The sequence below is a fragment of the Ascaphus truei genome, chromosome 17 (genome assembly GCF_040206685.1).
Source record: "Ascaphus truei isolate aAscTru1 chromosome 17, aAscTru1.hap1, whole genome shotgun sequence".
Taxonomy (NCBI): domain Eukaryota; kingdom Metazoa; phylum Chordata; class Amphibia; order Anura; family Ascaphidae; genus Ascaphus; species Ascaphus truei.
In genome coordinates, this window is record NC_134499.1 from 26,700,582 (window position 1) to 26,716,970 (window position 16,389).

The 16,389-nt window shown below is 44.0% G+C and overlaps 1 protein-coding gene across 1 annotated transcript in view; it reads left to right on the forward strand.

Moving 5' to 3' along the window:
• Positions 1-16,389, forward strand: part of CPNE9 (copine family member 9) — a 156,079-nt gene that overhangs the window by 122,842 nt on the left and 16,848 nt on the right. Inside the window, 8 exon segments of the mRNA XM_075574372.1 lie at positions 1,102-1,143; positions 4,143-4,218; positions 5,950-6,003; positions 9,980-10,041; positions 10,592-10,638; positions 12,087-12,268; positions 13,939-14,066; positions 14,960-15,062. Coding sequence (XP_075430487.1) covers positions 1,102-1,143; positions 4,143-4,218; positions 5,950-6,003; positions 9,980-10,041; positions 10,592-10,638; positions 12,087-12,268; positions 13,939-14,066; positions 14,960-15,062 — 694 coding nt within the window.

The window sequence follows — 16,389 nt, forward strand, 5'->3', positions numbered from 1 at the left end:
GGGAAGGAGTTGCTTTTAGCTGGTGTCATGTTCTGCTTGAAATTTTAGTTCAATTTAGTGGGTCAAAAAATAATCTGTGTGATCTAATTCCTTGGAAGATCCCAAAACCGTTAAAGTTTCTACCATTTTGTGTCTTGTTCCAAATGATTATATGCAGCTTCGTGTCGGATACACGGGGTTCAAGCAAACCCACTACTTATGTTTATCTGTTTGACGAATGATTACATCATAGATACGTTGCAGACAAAGGATCAGAACGATACCAGCAGTGTTGATGACTGGCAAACCGTATTATCACCAAAAGACATCAGTTGTAAAAACGTTCTAAAATATTTTTTTTTTTTAATTATTTAAAAAGAGTTATATTAAAAAACAAATATGTACAGGTGTCAGTCAGCTCCATTTAACCTTTTTAACACGGTGCTTGGTTCACTTTCATCCTTGGCAGGACAGCCCCCGAAGACAAGCCAAGTGGCACTAAAATAAATAAATAAATATATATATGTATATATGTATATATATGTATATGTATATATGTATGTATGTATAGCAGCTACAATGTTGTCTTATATTACTAAGGTAACATTATCTATTATTACAAGTTGTAGCTCAAACTGCTGGGAACATTGGCAACAAATGATCACAAACAGGATAGTGTTGCAAAGGCCTTGCACTGCTGGGGAGGTGGGCTAAAACCTGCTATAGAAATCAAAGCATGCTCAGTACATTAACTCATTAAAAATTTCATTAAGAGTTGAGTAATAATTTTTTTAAATGCTGTATTATCTAATACTACAGAACTGATTTATTAAAAAAAACACACGTAGGATATTGCTTGAATTGCCTCTTTAACACCCAGTGATACCCGACCAAGGGCACGAGCTAAAAGCAACTCAAACCTTCCCCATATTTTGTACGTGTAAATCGCGCAGATGGACTTTCACACACGTCGCTGCTGTTAGTTCATTTGAGTCCTCAGAGCACCCTAAAGGAAACCTATTGCAGACCTGTGTAATAAAGTGTTGTCTCTGGGGCCACGCCTGGGATTGAGAGGCCTGTGATACATTACGATACGTAACAAGGCGTTCCTCTGTCCTGCAGAACGGTGAAAGTGGATGTGTATGACTGGGACCGAGGAGGGAGGTGAGTTTCGTTTTTTTACCACTCGGGTTATCTCAAAGAGCCTTATTCTCTATAGTCTGATGTGTGCCACGTCCGGTCAACAATCCCCATTGAGGTATGTTACACCTCCAGGTGTAGTTTTCATACATTAGACAATGGGTGGCCAACTTCAGTCCTCAAGGGCCAACAACAGGTCGCGCTATAAGGATATCCTTGCTTCAGCACAGGTGACCCAATCAGTGGCCAGCTGTTCTGAAGCAGGGATATCCTTAAAACCTGATCTGTTGGTGGCCCTTGAGGACTGAAGTTGACCACCCCTGTATTCGGCTCATGCAGAGACCTGGTGGAATGATGAATGTAAATTAGCACACACACGTGTAATAGATAACATTATAATATATCATGTGTCAGTCCTACTATCTATATCTATATTTTTGAAACCATTGTATGTCCGTCTCTAGGGGCAAACTGATTGGTCCGTCGGTCTGTCACTCAGCCTCCGGCCAATCAGATTGCTCCCTTGGCCCGCCCGCCCCCGCACACCTCTCATTGGTCACACTCACCAGCCACTGACACCGCTACCCCCGGGCATCGCCGCACGCTCCTCGGTACCACCGCCTCACCTCTCCCCACTCCCCCTCACAGCAAACTCCAGCCTCCCCGGCGCCTCCAGCAACACTACCCATGAGCAGAGGCGCCCGCTCCTCGGCGCCGCCGCCTCACTTGCAGGAGGGACCCCCCACATGCCTTCTGCAGCTCTCCGGGCAGCTCCCCCCCACCCCTCTCTCCCTCCACATGCCCTCTGTGCTCTTCGTGCAGCTCCCCCCCCCTCTCTCCTTCCACATGCCCTCTGTGCTCTCCGTCCGGCTCCCGTCTGAACCCCGCCCCTCCCTAGCAGATGACTTGAGCTGGGGTGCGACTCCCCCGGGCTGCAGGAGGAAGCTGCTGCCAGCTGTATGCTGTACGGTAAGCAGCTCCCCCCCACACACATTCCTTCCTCTCCGGCCTCATCCCTCCGTCCCTCCGTCCCTCCGTCCCTCCTCCAACACACACATATACACACATGTAGACACACAAACACACACACGTAGATACACACACGTAGGCACACATACACACACATGTAGACACACACACACGTAGACACACACACACATGTAGACACACACACACATGTAGACACATACACACATGTAGACACACACATGTAGACACACAAACACATGTAGACACACACACACATGTAGACACACACACAGGTAGACACACACACACATGTAGACACACACACACATGTAGACACACACACACACACATGTAGACACACACACACACACATGTAGACACACACACGTAGACACACACACACATGTAGACACACACACACACACATGTAGACACACACACACACGTAGACACACACACATACATGTAGACACACACACACACACATGTAGACACACACGCATGTAGATACACACGCACACATAGACACACACACACATGTAGACACACATGTAGACACACACACACATATGTAGACACACATGCAGACACACACACACACATGTAGACACACACATATGTAGACACACACACACACATATGTAGACACACACACATATGTAGACACACACACATATGTAGACACACACACACATATGTAGACACACACACACATATGTAGACACACACATATGTAGACACACACACACACACATGTAGACACACACACATATGTAGACACACACATATGTAGACACACACACATATATAGACACACATACACATATGTAGACACACACACACACATATGTAGACACACACACATATGTAGCATTCCCAGCCCCCATCAACACCATCACCCACACATCAGCACCTTCGCACCTCCCCCATCAGCACGCCCACATCCGCATCCCCACATCAACACCAAACCCTCCCAAATCAGCACCCCGATACAATCACCATCAGTACAGCCACAGCACCACCGCACACCGCCATGGGCCGCGTGGATCACTCCCCACCCAATCACCCAAATGCCACCCCCACACCACAAACATCCCGGGCAACGCCGGGGCTCTCAGCTAGTCGCTCTATATAACTCATTCACATATCTGACACACGTTAGGTAAAGTAAATGCAAAGCGCTCTTACAGACTAACATATGAAATTAATTGTTGTCGGTAAACCTGTTCCAGCTTCACATGGCAAAGCCGGTATAACCAACCTCCCACCGAGGAGACCCAACAGCTCAAAACTGCCGTCTGTGAGCAGGGCTACTGGCTCTGCACTTCTGTAACCCAGGCTTTGCTGAAAAGCTGTGTAATGCGGCAGGCATAAGCTCATAGGGCTCCGTGTTAAAATGGACATGAAGGAAAAGGTGACACTGTGTGCTCATTTGCTTGTCATTACCCAGAATCCCTGGCTGCAGTGGAAGCACTGTATGCTAAGAGATAATAGGAAGAGGCCGGGACGCTGACCTGTCTGAGATGTGACTGTGCTCACAAAGGATATTTGTATTTGCTTAGAAACTAAAGATGATAAAAAAAATAATGAATAATTTTGTGGGGACGTTTATTTAAAAGACAAACTGGCATGTTGATAATATAACCCCAATAAAATGTACTTTTCCGCTCACTCGTTTCTCCTTACAGGTCTGTGTTAACTTTAGATTATATTTGGGGATGTTTACCATTATTGCCTGTGGAATGAGCAGCAGCTCTGCCCGTGGCTTTGGTTGGTAATAGTGTCTCCTCTACTTGACAGTGCAAATCAATCTGTTGCAGATGATGAATGTGCATTGTTCATTTATACAAATTGGGTCATACAGTATTTACTACACACTCTTCTGCCATCGGACACCTTCCAACCCATTGACTTGAATGTCAGGTGCCTTCCAGCACCGGAAATTAGCTCCGTAATGGATGTAGTAGTGACTTGGGGCCCAGAATAGAGCTCACATATGAACGCAGGCATTGTTATGAACTGATGCTGTGACACTTTTCTTTGTTCCTCTCCAGTCATGATTTCATTGGGGAGTTCACAACAAGCTACAGGGAGCTATCCCGAGGACAGAGCCAGTTCAGTGTGTATGAGGTGAGAGCTAAGCTTTGCTTCATTGCATCCTTAGCAGCTGATTCTTTGCCAGTTTACCCATCTTATGGTTTGCCCATTGGCCCATGGGCACTAATCCCTTCACTGCAATTCATGTTTCCATGAAGATAGCCCCCTCTGGTAACATAGGGCTTGGGAAAGCATATTCCAAGAGAGGTCGAGGGTCTCTGTGCCCCGTATTTACTAAATAGAGCAAAGCTTTAGCACATCTTTACTCCCATTCATTTGAATTAGTGTTAGGGTGTGCTAATGTATAGCACCCTTTAGTGAATATGGGCCTGTGTGTGTGTCGAGGGGAACATAGCCCAAACCCCACAAATGATGACAAGTTACCATGAGGAGGAGAGAGGGACGTTTATCAAAGTGTTGTCCCAATGCTACATGCGGGCAAGGAAAACCAGATTAATCACTTCAATATCGCATTAGTCTCATTTGTAACGGAAGCTGGTCCACTGGAGCTCAACTAACCTATTATCCCAGCCCCCTCCTGCCTGAAACCCGGCATGCTTCAGTTACAAGAAACGGTAACCTCTTTGTATCAACGACTGTGTATGCCGGCACTGTGCCTTTCTATAACTACGTGACCAGTCTGTGCTGTACACCAAACCAGAAATACGCAGTGCCAGATTCCCCATTACGCCCGGGCCTAGGGCGGCAAATTTTGGGGGCGGCAAGAATGGCCGCCCCCCTATACTTTTGCCGTGCTATCGGGCCTGATGGGAAGTCAGTTAGCTGTTGTGGCCGCCTCCTTTCCTGCCACCCCTTCCTCCTTCTGAAGCGCAGCGTCATTTGACGCCGCAGAATTCACAGATGTGGCGGCGACAACAGCGAAATTTCTAGGGGCGGTAGATTTTGAAATCTGCCGCTGGAAATACATACAGTACAATTTCCTCCCTTCTCCCAATACCGAAAGCTTATTGTTTTGTAGATCATTGTTCTGTGTTCTGATTAATGCAGGATTGTTAAAATTCCGCACTCTTATTGTCAAAATTCCGCACTCTTATTGTCAAAATTCCGCACTCTTATTGTTAAAATTCCGCACTCTTATTGTCAAAATTCCGCACTCTTATTGTCAAAATTCCGCACTCTTATTGTCAAAATTCCGCACTCTTATTGTTAAAATTCCGCACTCTTATTGTTAAAATTCCGCACTCTTATTGTTAAAATTCCGCACTCTCTTCCTTCCCCCTCCCCCTCGGATTTAATCTGAGTGCAGATTAATAATAACCCAACCGTGGATTATTAATCCGCAATGTGGATTCTCCGTGATAGAAAAAAAAAAACGGAAAAGGCAGATTGGCCTTTGGGAGACTGACACGCGGAAATCGGCGGACCACAGGAATCCGCCAACATTTTTTGCACATCTCTACCAAAGGGTCTTCCCCTGATATACTTGTCTATGTTTCATACACTATGTAAAATACTGCAACAGGTGGGTGACCCTACATGTCAATGCTAAGTAGCAACACGAGATTGAAAACAATCAGTCTTATTATGGATGGATGGTCACATTCGTCCCATTATTCTCCATGCTCTTTGTGCTGCTCTGCATGTGTCACCTTAATTGTGAGTACAGGTATCTATGTCTAACTGGCAACAGCGCCAGCTACAAGTGATGAATTCTCCGTTATCCACACTAATGAAGATGAATGTGCTCGTGTTGTCAGTGAACAGGACGGGTATATCCTTGATCTGTCATTCCTCTATCCCTAGGTGTTAAATCCAAAAAAGAAGTGTAAAAAGAAGAAATATATCAACTCGGGAACGGTGAGTACTCTTTCAAGGACCTATTATGTTTCATGTCAGCCCTGAAGATCAGACCGTGGGAAGAGCCTTGTAAAGGAGCAGCGGGATGGCGTATTACAAACCCCACAATCTGTAATAGGGTTGCCTTGGACATGTAGGACTTATAAACCATGGACCATATTTACTAAGCACTGCTAACCCAATCAACATCTTCCACCCCAGAAAGACGCATTACGATCTATTCACTTACTGTAAGCGTTTGCTTGGTTTGGCCATTAGGTCTTCCAGCATCATATGGCGTCTTAGGGCATAGCACCGTTTAGTTAATATGGGCCCATATGCCTTGCCAACTGTGATTTGACGTATAATATGATTAGGGATTGCGTTTTTCTGTGTGTTTTTTTTTTTTTTGTAAAATCAGTGTTTTTTCCCCTTGTGTATTTATTGTATTAAATGTGTGTTTATCAGTGTTGGGAGAAAAAAATGGCCAGACAGTTGAATTTGAGCTTTAATCGGTGTACTAATTTTTCCCGTACTCCCCGTGTTGCTTTTTGTCTCCTGCCTGCGGCATCGCTGCTACAAAGGGGGGGGGGAACTCGGTTAAAATGATGCTTAATTTTTCCCAGGTTTTATTGGTTTTAACCGGGAGCGCAAGATGATGAATCAGTGGTGTTTTTCCAGTTGAAACCTTAAACCCGTTTCAGCCGCGACCTGTGTTCTGCGGTTGTGCTTGCAGTGGCGAGCAGGAGATCCGATGGTGGGGAGGGGGGGGACTTTAGCCTGCGCGAGTTCTTTTAAATCCGTCCACGGAACTCTGGATTCTCTGATTTTAAAGAATCCGTCAGAGTTAACGGAAATCCTGTATGCAGAACATGTTTATATCGAATTCGATGTCGGATTCAACATAAATGCACACATATATATACAGTATATATAAAAATCTTCCTCCCCCCATGCTCGGTGCATGGGGTTTTAGCAGGGCCACTTATCTACTCCAGAGCAGCATCCTTAGACCTCGTTCAGGGTGCTGCATCGCGACATGCGCGCTTACGTGTGCGCGCGCGCACGTTCGAAAAAAAGTATTTAAAGTCAATAGCGGTTGTCAGGGTAGCAGCTACCGTGTCGCCGAAGTACGGAGTTGACGCCTGCTACAGTCTGCATAAACAACTCAAGTTGTTTTTTTAAGCTGCAGCAGCGTCACTGGTAATTCGGCAGCCAATCAAATCATTCGGGAAAGTGTAGTGAGAAGAGCAACACCCATCCCTAAGCTGAGTTCTGTAGACCCGCCTCCTCACACATGCACACATCGGCCAGCATACGGACGCGCACACACGCGGACGCGCGCCCTCCACCTCCTGTCTCTGCCACCCTGAACGAGGCCTGACTCATGGCGATATGGCGTGGCATGACATCATGTCGAGATCGCACCTTGTGACGTCCCGTTGTCATGGCGGTGCGTCGTCACGATTGCAGGAAGAGATGCCGGCTCCGGAGTGAAGGTAAGAGGCACTTGCAGAGGCCCCGCGCTGTCCCGCGGCAATCAGTTTAAATGTGGGGGAAGAGCGCAGGGGCCTCTGGAAGCGCGGGGCTCAGCGCACTGGCACCGATGAAACCGCCATAAAGACAACTCTATAAGAAAAAACAAATCTGCCTTTTTTTAGACTAATCCGCGGCTGCAAGGAACTCGCCAATCCGCGTCGGATTCAAATTTTGACGTAAAATCCGCCCGTCTCTAGTACTAAACACACCTGTGAAGACCTTCCGTGTGTGTGTAACGTTTTAACCGGCAAAAAGAAAATACAGAAAAGCATTTAGAAGTTAATACCGCCCAACAGGAATATATGGCGGGGATTTTATCCGGAAGAAACGTTGCATGTTTTGGCAGTGGCTTAGGCTGCTCTTATAGTGCCCACGACGGTGACGCGACGTCGCTCCAAAACAATTGACTCCATCTCCAGCGCTTATAGTAAGCGCGACGACAGAGCGACCAAAAATTTGGGGGTTAAATTTGATTTTTTACAGACTGTCACCACATGTGACTGTCTGTAAACCAATCAATGACCCCGTCGCTGAAAGTTAAATTATAACTTTCGCGGGTGGTGACGGGTGACGTCATCGGTCGCCGTCGCCAGCACTATAAGCGCGGCCTAAGAGTGCTCGGTATGGCTCTGTTCTTCTTTGCATTCCCATATTTAGAATTATAATTCATTGTGGTCAGAGAGGTTTGCAATCTGTCCAGCTCATTTTCCCATCAGATAATCTTTCCAAGGGAATGTATGTATATTATTTTTTTTTTAATTACAACAGTGACAATACAGGGAATTATATTACAAAAATAGAAAACCGTCGACGCACCAGCGATTTGGAAGAAGGAGTATATATATTACAATAAGGGACACAAACAAAATCAGACAATGAGAGAGGGAAAGAAGAAAACTCAAAATATGTATGTATGTATGTGTATATAAACCAACCTCACAATGATGATACCCATCAAGGTTGAAACATGTCTGTGAGTGGTTTAAACTTGCTTTGCTTGTCCCATGCTGTGTTTAAAGCTGTGTGAACGGCGATACATCAGCTTAAATGGGCTCCATGTGAATGGATATTCCAGGCAAAAGGTGACACATTTGCAGACCTTTCTAAGACATGTGAATGTGCTCACAAGTGATATTCTTTATTGGCTATATGCTAACGGTGGAGGTTTTCTGTCGCCTTTTTCACCCACCATAACTTAAAATGTATGGTATAGATAGATAGATAGCCGATACCGTTCGTCAGGGGCATGGACTCGGTGTGGGGTGTCTAGGATTGTGTGTCTCCGTGTGCTGTGCTGGGCGAGGCGCTCTGTGCCGAGTACCCGTGAGCTACAGGTGTGGAATTCACTACGTGGAACAGGCGGAAGTCACTGTTTTGCCAGATTGGGGTGTGAGCCCTTTAGAATCCCCTCTTTCATCGCTGACACGGGAGGGACTCCTGGACACAGCATCTGCGTGCTGTACCACAGATGAGTATCCGGTTTTTGACATCAGCCACCATAGTACCTTTGTATATTGGACAAGTTGATTCGTCCCTCAGCTGTTCTAAGCAGTTTACAGATTGTCTCCAATGAAAGTTTTTAAATTATTTGAAGTGAGTGCAAGTCCTGCTGGCCACTCTAGCTCTTAATAAAGAATCAATTTTTTATACAGTATTATGCTATGGAGCTGGCGCTTCTTTTCTTTTGTGCGTATATATATATATATATATATATATATATATATATATATATATATATATATATATATATATACAGTATATATATATTACATGCAAAAGTAATGCAGGATGCTATGTTTTTATGGATAAAGGTCTGGGAAGATATGATAAAGTTGTGGCTTGATGTACCCCAGTAAAGAGTATTTGTATATGGTGACACATTGGTGATTATGTATTATAAGAAACGGTTTTGCAATTCTGCAGATAATTCTTTGGCCCACTCACAATTTAATGCTTTTGAATGTGTTGTTTCTAACTTAAAAGGTGCAAAGCGCAGCTCGTTCTATTAACCCACTTTTCAGTTTTTCCTTTTCTTCTTTCGGTAATTATTTTGGGGGTTTTCAGAGCCAGCACCCCCATGCCCTTCATATATTGTCTTAGGACATAGGGTTGTTCCCACATTGAAGTTGGGGTTTGAGCAATATTGAATGTATTGGTTAATAGGGTAGGGAATCCCCTAGAGAGCTTACAATCTAAATCCCGGTGTCGGCTCCTTGTGACCTTGGGCAAGTCACTTTATCTCCCTGTACCTCAGGCACCAAAAACATAGATTGTAAAATCATCTGGGCAGAGACTGTGACTTTAACAATGCTATGAGCTGTGTACCGCGCGCTGTACTGTAATTGTGACACGCTTTGAGTCCCATTGGGAGAAAAGCATTATATTAAAGTTATTATTATTTTTATTATTAAAGAAATTAGCATTTCCCTTAGAAACCATATTTATTTCTCATTCACAGGTGACACTTTTGTCCTTCAAAGCGGAATCAGAATATACATTTGTGGATTATATCAAAGGAGGGTAAGTTTATACTTAATTGTTTTTAACCTCCAAAGCGTTCCCCCTCCAATACCACAAGACATTTCCCAGGGTCTCTGTTCTACCAAACAGTAGGGGGTGCTCACTGGAAGCTTAAATAAAATGTCCACAAGACACTTAGTTATATTTACCTGGTGCTACTCCAAAAGACATTTAAATGGGCTGTAGGACCGCATAGAAAATATGGACCACTGTCACTGTCCTTTGCCACCAAATATTTATCTTCTGTTTACTATGATGTTCAAAACACCTAGCACAAGGTGAGAAAGCACAGAGCCCGCAACCCATTCAGAAAAAGCTCTTTCATCTACTTGCATAGTTTAGGGCTGGAAGGTATAGCCTCAATCCTCCAGTGTGCTGAAGCACACCGGTGGGCCAATCTGTCTGGGCAGTGTCCCTGAGAGGATCACAGTGACTGCGTTCCATGGGTAATACGGTACACGCAGTGGAATTATCCTGCCAACGCACCTCATCACAGGTTGTGTGGGAGGCAGACAGAGAAAATGCAATTACTTTCTCTCCCTTTCTCCAGGACGCAATTAAACTTCACGGTAGCCATCGATTTCACAGCATCGAACGGTGAGTCCGGAGTGCTACCTTTTTTTCTTTCCCCCCCCACCCCTCCCTTCACTATTCCAATTAATTGTGGGACCCTCGCAGACCTGGAAATAACGAGGGGCTGGGGGGGAGCCCGCGCAGGTTGTCATGGTAACAGTAAGACGCAGGCCGACAGGAAGGGCCAGCCCTGTATCTGGCATTGAAGACACTGTCAGCTCAGCTCCCCACTTAATGAGGCTTTTCAATTGGATCTCAGACATGTGACAGGCGGAGGTCTGGGCTGCTGCTGGAATCAACACTCAAGGAAAAGCCTGCTCGGGAAACGCACAACTCAGTGCTGATCTTCCTCCCGCCTGGAAACCAGTTGCTATTTTTGGCCACTACGGCAACAAAATGACACATCTGAAAGGCAAAACTACCCCCGACTATTTGCTTGCCTAAAGGCTTGTGTTGTTTAGGATTTGATCCTCTTCAATCCTCTCCCCCCCCCCCCTCTCCTCACCCCCCCCAAAAATTACATATGAATATATTGAGTATATCTTCCATCCCACCATTCTTCTTCCTTCAAATAACTGAAATAGAATAACCCCTTTGGTGCCAGACATATGCGGTGCGTTCCTGGCATTTGCGGCAGCGGTGGGATAACGTAGACCCTTGCCAGGTCTGCCGTGGCGATCTTGTGCTGGGACCTCCACTGGCCTTCCCTCCCTACAGTTGGCATTGTCTGTAGGTGTTTGGCAGTGACCGGGTTACATGTTGCTTGCAGGCAGAAGAGAGAAATATAACTTGGTGCCAAAGAGAAGCAGAAAATGTAATCTTTAATGTCTTTCTTTCTTTTGCCCTGATTTACATAATATTGTACCTAGGACTTCACAAAAATCACCCAGGAGAGGCCTGTAAGGCATTGCTGGACAGTTGCAGGCTCTGACATAGTTAAAGAATGTGTTGGATAAACACAAAAATGGTGAATATTGACCAAATAGCATCTAGGGCAGTGTTTTGCAACCAGTGTTCCTAAGAACCTTTGGGTTCCTTACATGCATTGATCTCAGACGTGCTATTAGAGAGGGTTGGGGTTCGTTACAATGCATCTGATCTCAGACGTGCTATTAGAGAGGGTTGGGGTTCCTTACAATGCATCTGATCACAGACGCGCTATTAGAGAGGGTTGGGGTTCCTTACAATGCATCTGATCTCCGACGCGCTATTAGAGAGGGTCCCTAGAATTTCACAATACAATGATTGGGTTCCTTAACCATAAAAAGGTTGGGAACCACTGATCTAGGGTTTGACAGCAAGTGTGAAAAACAGGCAAACCCTGCAGAACAAGTGAAGTGTTCCTGTTCTGTTCGTGTAACCACAAATCTGCAGTGAAGTCCTCATCACCCTTCTGTTACATTTAATGGATGGCTTGTCCAGTGTTGGTTTCCTCTCTCCCAGCTATCTCTCTGTGCATATTGTCTCTCCAGGTAACCCTTCGCAGCCCACCTCTCTGCATTACATGAATCCCTACCAGCTCAATGCATATGGTATGGCGCTAAAAGCTGTCGGAGAGATTATCCAGGACTATGACAGCGACAAACTATTCCCGGCTTATGGTTTTGGTGCCAAGATCCCACCAGATGGCAAGATTTCCCATGAGTTCCCGCTGGTTTGTAAATGTCTTGTGACATATTGTTATGTTTACATGTATATACTGGAGAAAAACGATTATTATTATTATACAGATTATCCAATCTATGAATCAAAATATATGGTGTGTATATATATATATATATATATATATATATATATATATATATATATATATATATATATATATATATATATATATATATATATATATATATGGGATATATATATATATATATATATATATATATATATATATGGGATATATATGGGATATATATGGTATATATATGGTATATATATATATATTATATATATATATATATATATATATAAACAAAAGAGGGAAGTGCAGGCTCCATAGCGTAATTCGGTAAAAAATTAGGTTTAATCAAGTTGTTCCTGTAGAAAGCTGCGTGGAGTCTCCAGCATTTTTATCCATACTTTATTTTTTTGTTTTTATATTTACTTGTGGCAGATTTGTTTTCCTTGTGTTTCTGTCTTCCCGTCCTGCCCACCCTCTGTGCTCCCTCCCTGTGTTCACAATTCGTTGTTATTTGTTGTTTGGCGTTTGTTGTGTAATTGCAGTTTGTTTGGTCTTGGGTCACACTAAAGCACAGCCATGGGTGGTCTTATCCATTTTGACCTGCCTTTCCTACCCCTTCCCTATCCCCCCCTTTCCGTGACGTCGTGGCAAAACAAATGTATTGCCGCCATCGCGTGCGCTTATAGTAGAAGCGACGTGACGGTGCGATTGTCGCGACGGTCCCAATCGCTGGAAGACAAGTCAATTAGATTTTCCCAGTGACCGCAGCGGGCCGTCGCCAGCACTATACGCGTAGCCTGTCTTCTATAAGGATCCTAGCAAACAAGATTACTATTCCTGTTTATAACATAATAAAGTAAGGGCACCTGGTCTTATATTATCACCTTAAGAACATGGGTGTCTACTCTCCACGAGGCTCCCTTCCTCATGTCCTCCTGGAACCTAACCTTCTAAAACAGTCCCTCCTCCTTAAATACCCCTGTGGGATGTCTTGATCCCCATAGTAACTGAGTTTGGGGCTCAGCCTATACTAACACGGCTAGTAACCCTTTAGGAAGGGTGTTACATATATCTTTGATGATGATATAGGAATATATACTGTATATATACACTGTATGGGCTGAAGTGAGTGAAAACGCTGACTCTGAAAACACCAACACTGACTTTGCAGCAGGGGAACGTTGTTAAAATCCCAAAGTCAGCTCCTTGTCACCTTGGACAAGTCACTTTATCTCTGTGTTCCTAAAAGGCACAAAAAAAATTAGATTGTAAGCTCTTCGGGGAAGGGACTTACTTTGGCTGCAAAATTCTATGTACAGCGCTATGTGCACTGTCAGCAATATATAACGAAATAATAATACAGTATAAACGTGAACATATCATTCTAAAAAGAATCTGATCTATAATCTTGCCTCTGGGCAAGTGGTCGACTTGGTAACTTTTTCACGGTGTGGTATTTCTGATTGATCCATAAACGTATCTAAAATCTATGAATCTTCAATCCTTACTGAAGAAATTCAGTGTTTCAGTTCTTTATGGATCTTCTCCTTGGCTTCATTTGCATTGAAGGTCCCTCTGGCATCAAAGACTTTACATTTGTTTCCATGCTCTTATCATAATTCTTCTTCATTTTTTTTTTTTAGAATGGTGATTTGGAAAATTCCAACTGTGTGGGTATCCAAGGTGTGCTGGAGGCATATTTCAAAAGCCTGCGAACAGTTCAGTTGTATGGACCAACAAACTTTGCACCTGTTATAAACCAGGTTGCCAGGTAAGTTGGTCAACAGTGTATGTGTTACTATGTAACAGCTCTGATCCCAGCTGGTACGTGCACCTGTCGTTTAGCAGGTCTGTCAGACGATGCTATCTGCAGAAAACCTGCCTCTTTTTGTTTTAGTGAATCTCATTGATTTCCTGCATTAGTATATTTGTAGAATTCAATGAAGTGCCACTTTCTGGAGTCAGAAATACCATAAGCCTTATGCACATACCAGTGTTTTTCCAACAGGGGTTCCTAGGAAACCTTGGGTTCCCCGGGCATCCCTAAAGGGGTTCCCTGCAATTTTCAGGTCATTTGAATATTGGATCAAATACAGAATAATTTACAATGTATCTGATCTCAGACATGCTATTAGAGAAGGTTGGGGTTCCTTACAATGTAACTGATCTCAGGCGCGCTATTAGAGAGGGTTGGGGTTCCTTACAATGCATCTGATCTCAGGCGCGCTATTAGAGAGGGTCGGGGTTCCTTACAATGCATCTGATCTCAGACGCACTATTAGAGAGGGTTGCGGCTCTTCACAATTTCACTAAATAATTATAGGGTTCCTCAATCACAAGAAGGTTAAAAAAAAACAAAAAAACTGTCATATACAAATGTATGTTTGTACACCATAACATGTATCATTACAGCAAATGGTATAGTTTCTGGGGCTTATTATACATTGATACATACCATATATTCTCCTGTGATATGTAACCTATACTGTACGAGTTTGTGTGTTTATTTTCATAGTGTAATCCCTAACACAGAGTACTTTACAGCAGAGCATTGGAATAAAGGGAACAAAAGTACAAGACTGTGCAACAAACCACACAGAAACATTGTGAATAAGGAATTTCTGCCCTAAAGTTGCTTCAAATCTGTTCTTTGTTCTTCCCAAGTGCCGCTGCCCAGATCACAGATGGATCCCAGTACTACGTTCTCCTAGTTATCACCGATGGAGTCATCTCTGACATGGTCCACACCAAAGAGGCAGTAGTGAATGTAAGTCCCTACCCCGTCGAGTCATTGGTGCTTAGTCTGAGTGCTGGTTCATCTGCTAAGGACTTTTCTGACCTACAGTGCAAACAGGTTGTTATCTTACTGTAGCAGGGTCAGCCTGATCGCTGCACATCGCAAGACACCTTTTGTTCCATTTTATTTTAATGTTCCCAGATTTTACAGATATTTCATGTAAAAATGAAAAGCAACGGAGCCAGGTCACAGCTAGAAAATTTGCTAAATATTATGCAAAATTAGTGAATACTTGTGTAAACTGGTAGTGTATTTTATATACATACACAGTGCTGTATATTGGAATGCTACTGGTGCAGTAAATCCTTGCTGAAAAAGCTTACAATATAATGTTTTTATTTTTACATTGTGCGCAGAAAAGTTCCCGCACTGGGGTCTTCCTGAACTAATAGAACGATCTACCCCCCCCCCCCCCCCTAATGAATCCATGTTAACTGTCGCTGTCCATAGTTAGATTTTTGGCCGTAACTCTTTCACGTCAGCAACGCCATGCATGGCTGGCCCATCTGGCAGTGACAGGGTTACTCCGCAGAGCTGTAAAGTATTAACACGGTAGAGGAAGTGTTAAACGCTTAAGTGCTTGGTACTTGACAGCAGCCTGTGTGGCCCAAGTGGAAATGCTGGTTTCGTTTTGTGCTGAATGGAAGAAAGGCGAGTGAACCCAATACAAAGCAACTAAAGTGAGTTCACAGACAAAGAATAGACGCAATAAGAGGCAGCACACTCACGGGAGAGAAATTAAGGAGCGCGGCAGAACAAAACCATATTTCCTCCGGGCGATGCAGGAGGGAGAGCGAGTTCAGATAAGCCAATATCCTAAATGCTGAGAATAATAATTAGCATCTAAAAACTAGAGCACACAATATGTTCCTCCCACCGGGGTAGGATATGAAAGAACCCTTTCTTATTGCTGATGAAAATCTGGCTTAATGAAGAGCTGACATTATTTCCAATTAAAAAGAGGAAGGTTAATCAAAAATCCTGCCGAGAGAGCGAGCGAGAGACGTGGTACGAGATGGAGGGTCTCGGGGTCCAGAATAGAGTCTACAAAGGACGGGTTATCAGGAACAGCCAAGCTTGATGCATGTGGAGTTTATTAGAGTTTATTGCCGAGTGTAATGTCGTTAGACATTGAATAGCAAAGGATTTGTCCAATAGCCCAATGGATTATAAGTGAAGACTGACTCACTGTGAGTGGGAATGTCATTACCCAGAATCCCTGGCTGTCTAGAGATAATGGTGAATGACCACGATTGCCACCTTCAACTGGTGGCCAACCCGGAGGGGGGAAAAAACC